Source organism: Carassius gibelio, chromosome A4 (assembly GCF_023724105.1).
Source record: "Carassius gibelio isolate Cgi1373 ecotype wild population from Czech Republic chromosome A4, carGib1.2-hapl.c, whole genome shotgun sequence".
Classification (NCBI taxonomy): domain Eukaryota; kingdom Metazoa; phylum Chordata; class Actinopteri; order Cypriniformes; family Cyprinidae; genus Carassius; species Carassius gibelio.
This window is the reverse complement of record NC_068374.1, coordinates 22,845,014-22,861,600: the sequence shown is the minus strand read 5'-3', so window position 1 is coordinate 22,861,600 and position 16,587 is coordinate 22,845,014. Positions and strand designations below refer to the sequence as shown.

The 16,587-nt window shown below is 36.1% G+C and overlaps 1 protein-coding gene across 4 annotated transcripts in view; it reads right to left on the bottom strand.

Annotated features, from left to right (window-relative positions):
- The window catches only part of ppfia2 (PTPRF interacting protein alpha 2), a 145,133-nt gene that overhangs the window by 18,118 nt on the left and 110,428 nt on the right, over nt 1–16,587 (bottom strand). For 2 of the 4 annotated variants that reach the window (XM_052577230.1, XM_052577239.1), the window contains exons 6-20: nt 15,833–15,940; nt 13,892–14,113; nt 13,164–13,310; nt 12,074–12,208; nt 10,224–10,307; nt 7,540–7,671; nt 7,400–7,462; nt 7,199–7,290; nt 5,261–5,399; nt 4,973–5,184; nt 2,062–2,302; nt 1,649–1,678; nt 790–917; nt 522–700; nt 216–306 (exon numbers count right to left, since the gene is read on the bottom strand). In XM_052577230.1, coding sequence (XP_052433190.1) covers nt 216–306; nt 522–700; nt 790–917; nt 1,649–1,678; nt 2,062–2,302; nt 4,973–5,184; nt 5,261–5,399; nt 7,199–7,290; nt 7,400–7,462; nt 7,540–7,671; nt 10,224–10,307; nt 12,074–12,208; nt 13,164–13,310; nt 13,892–14,113; nt 15,833–15,940 — 2,003 coding nt within the window. Of the gene's footprint in view, nt 1–215; nt 310–521; nt 701–789; nt 918–1,648; nt 1,679–2,061; nt 2,303–4,972; nt 5,185–5,260; nt 5,400–7,198; nt 7,291–7,399; nt 7,463–7,539; nt 7,672–10,223; nt 10,308–10,733; nt 10,782–12,073; nt 12,209–13,163; nt 13,311–13,891; nt 14,114–15,832; nt 15,941–16,587 lie in introns of all 4 variants that reach the window. The other 2 variants (XM_052577212.1, XM_052577221.1) reach the window with 2 other exon arrangements.

Sequence of the window (16,587 nt, the reverse complement as noted above, 5' to 3'; positions counted from 1 at the left end):
CTCAGGCACTGCAATGCATCCATGTGTTCAAATATTGTTTTTGTTTTTTTTATTAAAGATGTGTGAAACAACTTCACCCTGTTTGTGAAGAAGGTTATGTTAAGTCAGTAATATTTAATTTGTTTTACAAGATTTGTGCCCAAGAAATAATTACCTTTAAAGGTTGTGCTAGGTGTATAATTTGGATTTCTCAGAGCGGTTTATAAAATACTTACTTCTTTTTAAGCCTGCGATCTTTCTCTGCCTGTGTTCCCAGTTTTCCCACAGCAATATCCTGAGCCAGAAGCTCAGGGTCGGATACATTCCCTACTGATGGAGAAGATCCATTAACCTATCATCTGATAATGTTAATGTAATAATTATATTCATGTTCAACTCTAGATCAGATTAATCCGTACTGAAAAGGATTGTGTTTTCTGTGATATATATATATATATATATATATCAATACAAATCTTAACTTGGATCCTCCCTTTAAAAGCTCATGCGATTCCATGTCTATCATATTTCTGTGCTCTCACCTAGTCCTGGTCCCATCATCTCTTTCCTCAGCTGCCCCAGTCTGGCCTTCTCTTTCTTCCCAAACAGTCGTCCAATGGAGGACTTGATGCCCTTTTTCTTTGGCTGTTTGTGGAGGGAGTCCTGACTGCTGGCTACACTGCTCAGAGCGCTGGCCTCTGTCTCTAATGTAGCCGTCAGGCTGGAGACAGACAAACAGATTAACAGTGGGAAAGCCAGGTTATGTTTGTACACAGCACATGTCTGGCTGCTGTCTTATTGCAATCTCACCGTGCGTCATTGTGCGAAGAAGCAGGTAGCGTGTGGGTCATGCGGACTTGGCGAGGTGTGGGAGGTGGTGAGGTCTCGCATTTGATGGTGGCCTTGTCCTCTCGACCATCTTCGTCCACTGCTGCGATCTGTTACGGACCGAATTTCAAATAAAAGAGTGCACCCAAAAATTAAAATACTTTACTTTATTGACCTCGTGTCATTCGACTGTATGACCTTGCTTTTTCTGTCGAACAAAGAAGAAGATATTTTGTGACCAGTAGAAGTCAATATGGGCTTCAATATTCTTTTTTTTTTTAAATACCTTGACAGTATGTTTGCTGGGTGGTTCCCAGCATTCTTTTAAATACCTTGACAGTATGTTTTTGGGTGGAAAATGCAATATTTGTAATAATACATAGTTATTAATACAAGATGTTTCATACAGCATATCAGGTTTTCCACAAACCTCACCTAATAATAATTGATGTATATGAATATTAGTATTGATCTTCATAATCAAAAATAACAAATGTCACCCATGCACTGATAACAATTATTAAACGTGTTATTTGTTTGTAAAAATATTTACCAATACTTATCTTAATAATAAATATTCCTCAGTATTGTTTTTTTCTTTCTTTTTTTTAAGCATATGTCTCATTGAATTTTGTCTTATTTCCATTCATCCTTATCGACTGTAGGCAATACAGTTCAGATGCAAGTCATGAATTGGAAATGAAAAAATATATTACATTTCGATTTTATTTTTCTGCAACCTCAGTGCCCTCTTTCCTGCCCATAAAAATAAATAAATAAATAAAATAAATATTTCATGCCAAATAGTTTCTTTTGTGAAGGGACCATATTTTATAAGTACCTTTCTCCTGTGTTTCCGCAAGTCACTGGGCTGCAGAACAGAAAATAAAAAATGTTAGCGGGTTAATGGAAACTGGATATTCATAAGGCATTTAAAGCAATGCAACGTGTTGCAGAAACTGCAGAGAAATGACTAGGAAAGCTGTAATACAGAATTTCATTGAGAGACATCATTGTGTCATTTTATAACTTAACTAGCACTACAATTTACATGAAAAAGTTTTCTATAAAGCCCCTGAGATGTCTTAGCAAATTGCCTTAAATTACATTTAAAAAATCATCTTTAATTTTAAAACTACTATTTTCTTCCATATATGATCAGCACTGCTAATTTCTAAAAATATCAAAGAAAATGTACTGTAAATCCTCATGATCTAACCCCTGTCAGGCAGAAATACGGATGGGCTCATATACCAGTGTCATGACCCCCATGCGCTCCATGTCATGGGCAGGGCTGCGCGGGGTGAGTTTGGGGGTGGAGTGTCCGCTGGGAGGGGAGGATGATGCGAGGGAGGAAGCGGTGGCTGAGGCAGTGATGGAGGCTCCAGGATGGTGCACTCGGGCCAGGTTCAGACCCTCCAGGCTCACGCTAGCCACGCGGTTCTCGATTTCCTCCGCCCTCAGTTCTGTTGTCTCCTTCTCTTCTTGAATGAGCCTGGAGAAATAAGGGAAAAACCGTTCAGCCCACAGTGAGTCAGAAATTACAGTGTATGATAATGAGCTAATAGCATTTTTATTTACAACATCACTGGAGAGCTGAGCGTGCTAGGTGAAAGTGTGTAAATAATTTTGGCAGCAGGACCAAAACATCTAATTAGCCCTTACTACAACTGATTATGAAAATCGAATTGTGATTATGAAAATCACAAAAAGAAAAAGCAGCCACAAGGTCAGACTGTTGTTCATTGGACTATCAAAATCTGGATGCTGTCTTGACACAAGTATTTTATTATTAATGCTACAATGTTTAGATTGGTTTGCAGATTCACAAATAGCATTTTAGAAGAATGGACATTACATTTTCTTTAAAGTGCAGGTGGTGGCTTTGTGAAGCGAGATTTTTACATTTATACTTTTTTTTTCTGCTGTAATATGCTGTGCTGTGGATTTTTAAGATGCCATTCTCCACCAGGTGTGTGTATCTAAAGAGATTTAATGTCACAGCCCTGATGACTTGATTATTGAGCTCTGAGGGGACAGGAAATGCATTTAGTCTGTGGAGACGGATGCTTTCGGGGGGCTCAGAGAATCTACATTCTGCCTTTGTGATGTGGAGTTTTGGCTTCAGACATGGTCTTACTTTAAAGGTACTATCATAAAGATATTAAAGGGGAAACAGGAAAAAACAAAACACTAAAAAAATTGAACCTTGACCACAAAACCAGTCGCTGGGGTATATTTGTAGAATTGTATGGGTCAAAATTACAAAAATTTTTCCTTTTATGCCAAAAATCATTAGGATATTTAGTAAAGATCATGTTCCATGAAGATATTTTGTCAATTTCCTACCATTAATGTATCAAAATGTAATTTTTTATTAGTAATATGCATTACTAATAATTCATCTGGACAACTTTTTTGCACCCTCATATTCTAGATTTTCAAATATTTGTATCTCGGCCAAATATTGTCAGATCCTAATAAACCATACATCGATTTTGGTCCAGGGTCACAAATATATTCGTCTAAACTCTATAATGACATGATAAATACTGCCAATACTGATGTACTGACCTATATGGCATAATAAAGCATAAAAGTAGCCTACTGATGCTACGGTATCTTCTCAAGTACCAAAACTTTCTGTGTGCTTGTATCTATTTAGCAACAGAATAATACAAAAAAACTTCTAATAAAGCAGAGAAAAAAACTAAACAAAACTGCTGAATGCTCCAATTGTTCAAATAAATAGAGCAAAGTCACAGCGTTCACTTTTTTCAGGGAAATCAAACTACACTGTTGAATTTTGTCCCTGCAATTCACCTTCAACATAGAAAAATGACACAAAAAAAGCAATAAGCTCAAGGAAATAGAGAAATAATAACATCTTGTGGTTTACTGGCTGAAGACTGATGCGGTTGGTTCAGAGAACGCTTGAGGACACTACCAACAATACTCAAGGATCGCAAACTGAATTCGACAGTAATTTGAACCAGTATTTGTACACAGGTAATCAAATATAGGTAAACATACTGTAAGTTATAAATGAGGTTGCACTCTTTTTTTTTTATAAACAACGTTTTTGTATCTTGATGAAACTTACATGAAGGGATATCCTGACCAAATATAAATGTGGGAAATAACAGGACAGAGAACTATCTAAAAAATTAAAACTTGTCTGCATTGAGTGGTTTTTAGTGAACTTAAAATTACCTTTGAAACAACTCCAAATAAAATCCAAATCAAGTTATATAAAAAAGACAGAAGAGAGACTCTCCGTCTGTGCTGGACTCTTCAAATATTAATCACACATTCCCACTGAATTGGGAAAAAGACAAATTAGATATTAATAAAATCCAACGGGCCAAAGTGGATTATTTGTTAGTACTTTATCTGAAGTCATACAATTGCTTTTGACAGCCTTAGGTAAAAGTGCAAGGGGCTAGCCAGAATGGTGATCATGAATTTTGTGATATTAAGGAGATAAACTGCATGTATACGCTAATCCAAGAAATTATGGAAACTGGGAACTGCAGAAATGTCCCCATTGGAAGTGATGGAGGCCATGTGGGCATGAAACCTTTTATTCAACTACTCATTTTCAGTGACTACTGGATTCGCAGCTGATGTTCTCAAGTGTCAAATCAGCCTCTACCTTATGTGTTGTGTGAACCCTACACTCTTGCTGACCTTTAAATCAGCATATACATTTCCTGAAAGTACAACTTTTTTTGCAGCAACTTTTTAATTGTTTTAACTTTCTTCTAGGACTTGCATGTTGCAGAATCCTGTTTTTGAGTCTCTGTAGAGATGTGACAATTCAAACATTAAGGAGTGAAGGGATTAGCTAGAGAGCAGAAAGTTAGATGTAGGTTATGGAGGGAAACAAATGGTAAATCTAAACTTCTAAGACAAAAGGGCAACAAGTTAAATTCCTTTTTCTGTATGTTCTAGAAAAAAACAAGGAATCAGTGTACTACAAGTAACTTTTGAGGTGATATTTCTAAGAAATATAATGTCCTTTCATTGCTTCAGAGATGTATTACATTACATTTGAAGCAATTTGAATTTAATGCGTCTTCTCCATCATTGGGTAGACAATTAAGACAACACGGCTTAAATCTAGTCTAATAGATAGTGCTGTGGTCACAATAAACGGACTGACCGGATCTCTTTATTAATGGCATCCAGTTGTTCTTGCAGCATCATTGCCAGAGTCTGAGCATCTGAATGTCCTCCAGGAGACAAAAGATCCATCGAACTGAAAAGGGTCTCTCTGTCATCATCATCGATATCCGACATCTCTGTGTCACTCTCGTATGGGTGACCAGTGAGAACGCCAATTTGCTGAGAGCGCCATTCATGCTCACTCAGAGCCTGCAAGAACACAAGAGAGAAACAGAAAGGAGTGAGGCTCAAGAAACTCAAGAATCAGGGGGTAATGAGATCCTACCTTCTGTTCGTCCCTACGTAGCCCCACGCGCCCTCTCCTGGGCCTGCGGATCACCTTAGTGGAGCGATAATGGTCCGATTGCGTCTCGGCAAGAGAACCCAGAGAGAAAAGCAAATCTCCGGATGCATCCAGATGAGACCTGGAATCAAAGAACCACAATTTGTTATCTAGAATTTAGAAATGATCAAATTTTCAAATCTAAAATGTCATTTCGTTTACATTCTAACTAGTTAGATTCACTTTGAACTACATAGTAAACTTAGAAACTATAAACTTGATTTGAAATTATCTTCACTATTACATTTTTAGTGGAATGAAAATACAATATAAAACGTCTCGGGTTACTCGAGTAACCCATGTTCTCTGAATAGGGAACTAAATGCTGCATAGCTATGATGCAATGGGAATGGCCCTTGGGTGTTTCGATTGACTGAAGCCCATATGAAATTATGCCAATTCATTGGCTGATGGTGAGGGTGCCACCTTGATGTCCCTACAGTACATCACCCACCCTAATACTAGAGTGGTATCCCATGATATACTCCACCTGCCAAGCTTAGCCCTGCCATATCTGGCCTGATGCTAAATAGACCAGGCTAAACTCAAATGGCCTAAAAATCCAAGCTATTACACCTGATAAAAGTGTGAGGAGAGGACCATGCCGCCACCACACAGACATCCACCAGGGGAACTCCTCTAAAAAGAGCTTGAGAGAAAGCAAAACACCAGGTACAATGAGCTGGACTACCTAGCAATGAAGAGTGACATCACACCTCATAACCAACCAAGATAGCATCCCATACCCAATGAGAAATCCTATGTTTTGATGTAGCGAGACCTCTGCGGCCAGCACCAACACACACCAACAATTGGAAGGACTTTCCCCATTGGCAAGAGCAGTCGTGTATCAGTACACTGCATCCATTGCAGCTGTGCATTCAGTTTTAAAGGGACAGCAGCCTAATTTAGTTGCTGTTGTCCAAGTCAATGATGTTAATCAAGCAACAAAAGAAAAACGGAAAATCACTCACTGCTCTTGACTGAAAAACTTAAGTAGCCCTTGATATTAATCAAAATTTATTAATAGATTAAATATGTCTGCTTGAAATAATGAAGAATATGGAAAAAAAAAAAAGTTTCAATAAGAATGCTAAATTAGCCTATATTACCATTGGTATTTCATTAAAAAGAAGATCATGTTCTTGTTCTTTATGAGAAGTGGTTTTATTTCATTTTAACACAAAGACATGTTGTGCATCACTGCAGTTAAATTGGTGTCTATCGTGATAAAACCTTAATATCAAACCTATATAATGAGTTTGGAAATTTTTGAGAAATGCTTAATAAATGCACTGTAATCTACTGTAGATTTAGTCGACTAAATATCACAAGATTAGACTAAAACGCAAAACAATTCAGATGACTAAACAGTAGAAGCAACTACTCCTTTTAGTCGTAAAGATAATCAGAATTGTAAACGGTTTGCCTTTATTTGTGTACATTCACAATAAAAACAAACCTTTGTGCGTAAAAAAAAAGCCTAATGAAAAATAGGATGCCACTTTCTGCCGTCTGTTTCCTTTCGCACAGCACAAAAATAAACCTAAACTGCGTTTTTCGTTCATTTCCGAAATTTACTATTCAAGTAAAAATATTTCTTGTATAGGCCTATTTATTCGCTATATATAGCCTAGCTTTATTATGTTTTTCTCCGCTCACAGAAGCAATGCAGGTGCGCAATGTGATATGAAGACCATGTGAATCCTCATGTTCTGTTGTTTGTTGCTTTTAACGCATTTAAAATTAATCCCAAGGAAACAAAGAGAAGAGCTTTTCTGGTCCAGGGGGACAGCTTTCATGTTGAGCTTACTGGGTTTTGGAACAGAGCTACTGTTAATTGTAAAAGGATAGCTCTGTTCTTCATGCTTTCTGTCTTACCGTGACAGCGTGGGCTCTGTAATGGATCCGGCCCTCAATCGGTACTGATCCAGTTCAGATCTCAGTTTCTCAATCTCCTCCGCGAGATGAGACTATAACCACAAAGCACATTAAAGTGTCATTTTACACAGAATGGATAACAAAGCATTGCATTAAAATTAGTTTTGCTAAGCTAGTTTTCAGAAAATAATATCTAATGACCTTTTCTTGAATTGAGTCTTCTAACTGCTTCCTGTAGTTCTCGGAGTCTTGAATTAACACATTCTGAAAGAGAAGTAATGGAAAGTGAGAGAGCCACGTTACAGGAAGACATCTGCTATGACGGTTGGATCTTCTCTCACCTTATCCTCAAGAGCGGCCATTCTCTCCTTCAGGTGAAGCTGTAAACGTTCATTCGACTCTGTCAAGAGTCTGTCCACAGTGTTTGACAGACGCTTGTTGTGTTCTTCGTTCATCTTCTCTCTTTGTCGAGCCTGAGGAAACATTTTTTTCCACACAAAATAACTAAAAAACAAATATTTTATTATTTTCAACATTATATTAACTCAAATGTTTTATTAAATACTAGCATACTAAATACAGCATACAAAAAAATATGACCACACTGCACTGGATATTTAACCCTCAGAGACCCAAATATTTATACTCTTGATGTATTTTTTTCACCCTTAGTTAAACATGTCTCTAGAAAGCCTTTAAATATAAACGCATGATAAAATAATAATTGTTTTAATATGTATTTATATATATATAATCTGGATAAGCCTTCAAAATTGCAACACTGGGCATTTTGGGTAAAATTTCAGCACTATTTATTGATACAGAAAGTACTGTATAAAGTCATGAAAATTCATGAAATTTCATTTTCTGATAATTGAAATACTACAATAAATATTTACTTAACGTATACGTTCAGATTTTAAACGAATAACGATAAATTTGAAGGTGGAAGTTTATATTAATGTACTGTATCTCTGAGGGGAACTGACTGTCTTTATAAAAGTTTAGATTGTTATTTCCTTTTCATCTTGACTCTGTATAATTCATATTGAAGCACTGTCATAAGCGCCGTGCTGCTTTGTTTACAGGGTTCTTACACCTTTAAAATTCAACCACTTTTCAAGCACTTTCAAGGTATATTTTTTTTTTAAATTTTCCAGCACTTTACAGCTGTGGTAAATTACATGTTTACATACATACTTTAGTTCTTCACTTTAAATGTTATCGTTCTTAAATCAAACCACATGTCTGGATTGCATATAACATTGCCTAAAATAACCAACATGCAGTATATAAACTATAAATTTAAAATAATTAATAATATTAAAGAATTTACAGGTTATCTGCAGTATTTTATTATAAAATGTAAGGCGTTTTAATACCTGCACAAATAAAATGAATACTGCACGAGCAGGGTAGGGCAATGTCTATTGTAACATGTCTGGTACTATAAAATGACTGTAAAAAAAACTTGATTTACAGTTCAAAATCAGGTTCTTTATAAATAACTAAAGTTTTCTATAGTGATACTGTAAACCTCACATTTCAGCCATTAAAGTTTAAACTATTTTTTAAGAAAATGAATTAGTCAAAAGTAGCTCTAAGTTTTTATCTTAAGTTAAAACACACACACAAAAGTATAAACTATTATCTTAATTTAACTATTATCTTAACACACCTTACTTTGTAAATCGTTTGGATTTTTGAAGAAACATTAGCAATTTTTCATTGTTCAAAACAAAATCAGCAAATTGCCAGCAGGTGGCGCTTTTGGAATGGCACAAAACAGTTTGTGTGAATATCCTTACATTTGAATCTCCTTACATTTGAAGTAACAATCATGATTAATGTTGATTATGTTTTTGTGGGGGGGAAACGAATTGTCATTCATTACACTCTTCAAATTAAGTAGCATGAAAAACTAACTGCATAAAGATATTGTATGCCTTGTGAGCAGATCTTAAATGTACAGTATGCCACAATAAACACTTTTAATTCATTTTCACTTTAATCGCAACAGTCTTAAAGATTTAGTTTAACTGAGCAGGGAAATTTTAGTTTACCTTTAATATGACTCTTCCATGACAAAAAAACTTAACAGGAAGCTACTCAAGTATTCTGCTCTCGTTTGAACCATAATTTGTCATTTTCAAGCCATCGCTGACTGAAGCAGCAATCTCCTGGCAAATTTTTATCTCCAGCTCTGCTTCATCAGAGGACGCGCATTAATAAAGATCACACTACAGCCACACACGCTGCTTATTTTATGTAAAAAAAAAAAAATATTAACTATTCCGTAAGAAAGCAAATTATTATGAAACCAATGGAACTGCATTTTCAAGCACTTTATCCTAAATCCAAGCATTTTTTTATTTTTTAAAACACTGCATTAAAAATCAAACATTTTCAAGGATTTCCAGCACCACTATGAACCCTGTGTTTACAGAGGTAACCAGGGAAACGCTGTATCGCTGCTGTTCCATGAGCGCCTCCTGCTGTCAGAGAGTGAATCTGCGTCTCATTCAGAGCTACTGCTGTGTTTGTTTCGTGCAGATGTTTTATGTAGTATATTTTAACAAAACTAAAGTCAGAGCCTTCTGTATTTGTTTTAATATTTTAAATTGTTAAATCAATTTAGATTTTAAAAACTGCTCAAGCTGCATGTATTCAACATCTTTGTTTGGATTCTGATGCAGTTGTTGCCTCTAATTTTGAATGGAAAAGGCACAGGCAAAGCCTTTGTTTATTTAAAGATATTTTTTGTCTTGTTTATTAGATTAAATTTGGGGTTTATTTTATAATTTCAATGTAATTTTAATAATTCTGTTTCACAACGAAATGTGCAGCATTTTGTCTAAGCAATAATAAAAGGACACCTTTGCATAAATAATAAATCGAATTATTCTTTTTTTTTTTTAAATCATGAGAACATTGTATCATGAAATCAGTATCCTGAATCGAATTGAATTGTGAGTTGAGTGAATTGCTACATCCATATTATGTAGTGATATAAAGTAATGTTGACCCTGAGCAGTTCCTGGTTCTTCTCCTCCAGCTGTCCCTCTAAATGTCTCATACGCTCCTCGATACTGCCATGTCTCTCCTCCGCCTGAACAACAAACACACACATTGTATTTTGTCAGACAAGAATATGTTAAGCCAGAAATTAGCTCAAACCAGCAGAGAAAAGACCCATGAACCATGACTATGATGTTGGCTAAAATCTTCATCTAGATTTATGAGATTGTGAGTTTGGTTTATAAGCTGCCGTCACACCAAACACCACAGACATGGCTGAACAGACAGGTAAAGAGAAGGAACGCATATTTCCTTAAGCTTCTGTTCTCTCCTGGGTGAACAGAAAGAACCAAGTATTGTCAGCAACTCATTAAAGAGAAGAAAATCCCAGCTGAGCATCACATGCAACTGAAATATACCAGCAGTGAACAGACCCCCAGCCAGACAGAGTGTAGTGAATGAGAGAGAGAGAGAGAGAGAGAGAGAGAGAGAGAGAGAGAGAAGCTTTCAGCCCCACCTTCCTAAGACTGCAGTTCATGTCCTGGAGTTTAGGTTCCTTATCAGACTACCAAACCACACAATACAGAGAAATACCAAACAAGGTTAATAATGAACAGAGTATGAGTCATTTCTATCTGTCCATGTTTCCACAGTAGAGTGTTTTAAAGAATGAACAAGAGTTTAATTTCTGTCTTGTACCTGTACATGCTTAATTTTTCTTTTACCCTTTCAGGGGCAGTGGTCATAGTGAGAAACCACCTGCCAGCCTCTCACCTCTCATTCAGGTTTAGGTCGAAATCGTTCCAGTTTAATAAAAAAAAATGTACCAGCTTTTTTTAAGAAGGGACAAAAGTTGCACAGGAAATTTTATCATATAAATGACATTATATTAATTATAAAACAAATAAAAATGTATAAAGACCAAACCATGCAAATTTAGTTAATCATATTTTTATGTTATAACAAAGTAACAATATAATATTTTATATATAATAAATTTTTATATATAAAGAACAACAACAAAAAAATTATAATAATAATGCAATATTTCTTTCAACGAGATAATTATGTAACAAATAACACTTTTCAAAAGAAAGAATAAAAAAATAACAATGTTATATTGTTTTTATAAAGTTTAATATAACCAACATCATTTTATAATGCAAATTCTTCTGAAGTTAATTATATGACTTTTTAATCTAAGTTATGTACAGTAAGCAATAAATACACAAAATTACGTAATTATTCTGTGCTTTGTGAAAATTACGTAAAATCTGTTAACACATTCCAGACAAATAATATACTGATATATTTTACCCTTCAATTACATTGACCTTTCAAAGCAATCTTATCAGTACACTACACAAGTTTGAAAGAGATTTCTTTCTACTGTTCCTTATGTTTTTATGATGATGAATCTACATAATAAATGTACTGTACACTAAATGCAATGTTATGCTTTGCACCAAACAAACCAAAAATGTTTAGAGCACCTTAATATGCAGTGGTCAATAGGAGAAACCACCTCAAAAATGGCCCTTGACCCCTAGCCTAAATATCTGAACCAAACATGAATTGCAGTTTGACGTCTCTCTCACAAGTATTACTGTTTGTCTGATTCATTTCTGTGAACAGTTTGTTCTGATGGTTCACTTCAATGAATCAGTTAATTTGAGTTATCACTTCTTAATTTATAAGAAGTGATAACTTCTTGTTTACTTCTTGTTAATTTCAAAACAAATGATAATTTAGTTACAGAGTTCCACTGGTTTGCATTAAATGCAGAACGTGTGTGTGTGTGTGTGTGTGTGTGTGTGTGTGTGTGTGTGTGTGCGCGTGAGGTATCCAGTACAGTACCTTGGTGAGAGCTGCTATCCTCTGTGCTAGCTCAGCCTCAACTTCAGGCAGAGTCTCAGCTTTCCTCATGGTCTGCTGGAGCTTCTGTTCCGCCAACTCCAGCCTCTCCTGTAACTGCCTGTTCTTCTCCTCCATCTGTGGGAGGAAAAACACACAGACACACACACACACACAGTGTCTGATCAGGCTTTTTTGAGTTTATCCTCATATTTCAGACATATAGGACAGTCCAGCTTCCACAGCAACAATTGGATCATTGTGGCCAATTTCAGTGTGCCCAAACAAACAAAATCACATAACTGACTTTTTCTGGCTGTTCTTGGAACAAATAAACTCTTATTAGAGGGTGATAAATGCATACTGTTTCAACTCACTTACCTTGTATGGAATAATGTTGTTAAATCCCAAAATTAAAAATAGGTTTCTTTAAATGAAATAAAGCTGAAATAAAATAAAATTTTACATATTACATGAAAAAATAAATTGTAATTTATTTTTGCTTAAATAGAATATATAAAAAAATCTAAAACATAAAATAAAAATAAATGAAAACAAAATATAAATTGATGTTAATCATTAACTAAAATGATGAGTTGACATGAAATTATCTTTTTTTATATATATAATATGTCGCTTTGGATAAAAGGGTTTGCTAAATGAATTAATTCAAATGTAAATTCATATTTCACATTTTTGGGATAAAATGCAACAAAAATCACTCGAATTAACAGATTTTACTAACAGACTAATCTCTGTCTAAAAATAAAACAAAAATGTTGCTGCCATCTTTCTGAAGTCATTTTTACCCCCCTGTAATTTGGCTCCAAATCTCGGTTTTGTTTTTTGTTTTGTTTTTCACATCTCTCAGCACTTTTTCTCAGAACTCCTGGTAAATCATTTGGCAAGATATGAAATGGTGTCAATGCTGACCATGATCTCGATGTTCAATTACGAATGGAATGACGGTCTGCCAGTGGCCAAGTTCAAAACATCTGTGCACTACGCAGTTAAGGTATTGCAGTACATCAAAGCAATTGGAAAAAATGCTTAAAAGAAAATGAAATTGGAACACAAGTGGTCAGAACCTGACCTGTCTGAGGAACGCCTCCTTATTGGCCAGTTCGTTTTCCAGCTTGTCTGTGATGTCATGTAGTGACGTGGACTCTCTCTGGGCACTGAGATAGCGCTTCTCAAGAGTCACGATCCGTTCCTCCATGTCTTCTTTCTGACACATCGCCTGTACACACAAACACATTCTGAGTGTAGGTTAGTGGTTCTCAGACACACACCTAGGATAGAGCCCGCAGGTGTAACGGTCTACTGTCAATCAAAAATCCTTGCCTATAATTACACACAGGCTTGAGGACAAATATGCACAGAAGCAAACACACACATTCCTACACAGACACACACACACACACTGCTCCAGGCTGCCACAACCTCTCTCTTAATCAATAGCTGTATCTCCAATCCAACAGACATTTCCCAGAATCCGTCCAGCTGTGGCTAATTATCAATGTTACAAGGCTGTGTCCGAAACTGAAGGCAGTTGCTTTGCTTTCAGTCAGTCAGTGCTGCAACAGACTGAATTTAGTATGAAGGCACGGTTTAAAGAAACTGCATTTGAGTACAAAGGATGTTTAAAAACATACAGTTTGGATTACTACTGTCAGATGAGGTTTCGGACACAGCCTAATATAGATTCGATTAGATTCAACTGTATTGTGCAGAGAACAAGCACAGGGCCACTGAACTGCACTGCATTCCAGATTAATGTCTGATTTGAGACAGAGGCTCGACATACACCCAATGCTGCACCTCTTTAATATCTCTCTGGCACTTGTTGTTCACGTCTTCGCTCTTGATGAGGTCTTTGCGAGCCGTCTCCAGCTCCTGCTCCACCTCGGACACGCGGGAGGACAGCGAGGACATGCGCTCCTTCATCTGCGCCAGCTCGTAGTTCTGCTTCTCCAGCAGCTCCTGCAGCTCCACCACCTGACTGGCCTCGTCCCCCGACTCCATCGACCCGTTAGACAACCGCTGCAGCCCAAACACACATAACAGACACAAAAAATATATGTTCTGAGATTGATTCAACAGATTAAATAACAGAATCTGTTGATTCAGTACAAACGCATATTATTATCATCAGGGTTATAATATTTAAATAAAACTAAAACCATTCAAAAAAAACAAAAATAAAATAATTTTAGCTAGTTTCTAAGGCGCTAGTTTTCATTTTTGTTTAGTTTAAGATAATAATAAAAATAGATACTATATGTCTGTGTTAAAATAAGCTGATGTCCAATAATCATATCATTAATTACCAATTAAATGTTAAAACCATAAACCGATACTGTAATACTAAATCAACATTAATTTAAACTAAACAGATGCAAATACGGCACACTGAGAATTTTCGAATGAAAGAAAAGACCTATAATTTATTTATTATTTTAGACCAGTTCGAAGGTTTAATGTTTCCGCTAGTTCATCTGTTCATTCACTGAAACGGTCATTTAGCAAAGGGCTCTTTATCTGGATTGTTGAACTCCCAGCATGCAAATGTGTGTCTGTTCAGTCTAATTGCATTTTCAGAGTGTGAAACAGAGGCTCAGCAGATCGTTCCTCTGCCATGCCTAAAATAAAGATTTCTGACACATATTCACACTAAAACTTGACATGTCTAGTGCACTAAAATTAGACTTTATATCCTGGTTAATTTATGGTGCCGACACCAAGACAGAAGGGTGATAAAATCATTTGCAGAGCACACAGAGTTTACTCTGTCAAAGCTGTGAAGCCAAGAGACATCGACATGACTTCACCAGAAAAGGGTTCTGTGATCGTAAATAGATGAGAATGACAAGACAAAGAATAGCCGTGGTTTATTCTGGGCTGGCTGCAGGGCCTGATAATGACTCACTCTCACTTTTTCACTCCCTCTCACTGTCTCTTCTTTTTCTGGTCTTTTTAGATTTTTTGTTTCTATTTGGGAGGGTCAGATTAGTTTGTACCGTACAGGCAAAGCCGGTTTATGGTGACCTCTGTTTGGTCGGCTGGACCCATGCATCAGTGCCAGAGGACCTGGATATTGTCAGTACTGCTACGAAATCTATTGAGCATCATGGGAGATTCATTTGGCTAATTGGCTAAGTGCCAAGCTTTCTCTTGTATGAGTCACAATCTAATGTCGTGCACTGCACCTACTGGTGACAGTGAGAGGACGATGGCTCTCTTCTCATCCTGTTAACTTTTCATCAGGAATGTGATTTTGCTATGACTGGTTTAACGGCACATTAAATGTGATCCAGAAATACAGTCTGACAGGATGAGTGTGTGTAGACTGTAAAGAGGAAGGTTTATTGATTTCATTGTACACATCTGTGTTCAAAACTATTTTCTGTAGTTTCTTTCTTTTCCAATTAACTGACTGTACATCAAAATAAATCAGGTCTAGTTACCAGTTAGCTACAGCATCATTCAAAAGTTTGGGGTTTTAATTATTTATTTTTTTTAAATATAAATTAATACTTTTATCGAGCAAGCAAGCATTAAAATTGACTGAAATTGCCGGTAAAGTCAGCCTTGCCATCACAGGAATACATAAAATACAGTTGTTTTAAATTCATTTCACATATATATATTTTTAAACAACAACAAAAATCTTACTGACCCAAACTTTTAGCATTAATAAAACAAAGCCTGACTGTATAGACTATTAACCACTCTAAGGCAGTTTAGAGCCTGGTCCCCCACCTTGCCATGAACTTTCTGGGTATCAGTTCCCTCCAACAAGTCCTCAGCCCCTTCTCCTGACGCCACCTTCCTCTGAATGTGTGCATTCTGCTCTCTTAAGGCCACAATCTGCAAAAGCACATTTCAGAGAAAGTTAATCCCCAAATAATAACCAGCAACATTAATATCAAAACACACTGTACTGTGTTGTTTGGTAGGACACTTTATGCCAGATAAAATACCAAACAGTAAAGACATAATAGGAAAATATTATCATCCTGACATAAACGTCACTGGCGCAAAAAATCCTAAAAAAAGTGATATTCATCTACTACATCAAATATTAGCCTACTACTACTACTTTACTGCCTAGTGCAAATAAATAGTAAGAGAGACGGTATTACTCTTTATTTGTATCACCTGGAAGCAACAAACATTTCCAGTCTCATCCAAACTTTATTATTTGTATATGACGTGTTTTCTATTTCTATTAGGGCTGTCAACTTTAATGCATACGATTAACGCGAAATACCTGAAGCTCAATTTCTGTTCTAACCCTTTAACCCAATTTGATTCTCTGCTTGCGATCAGATCATTTTAAGCTGCTTAACTCTGGGAAAGTTTCCAGACCAATGATCCAGTAAGTGACTGCATTTAAACAATCGGTGCAAAATTGCGCTAATATATAGGAAGCCAGGCTCATTACCACTGTTGGGAACATTACTTTAAAAAAGTAATTAGTTATAGTTACTCCCTACTTGTTCCAAAAAGTAACT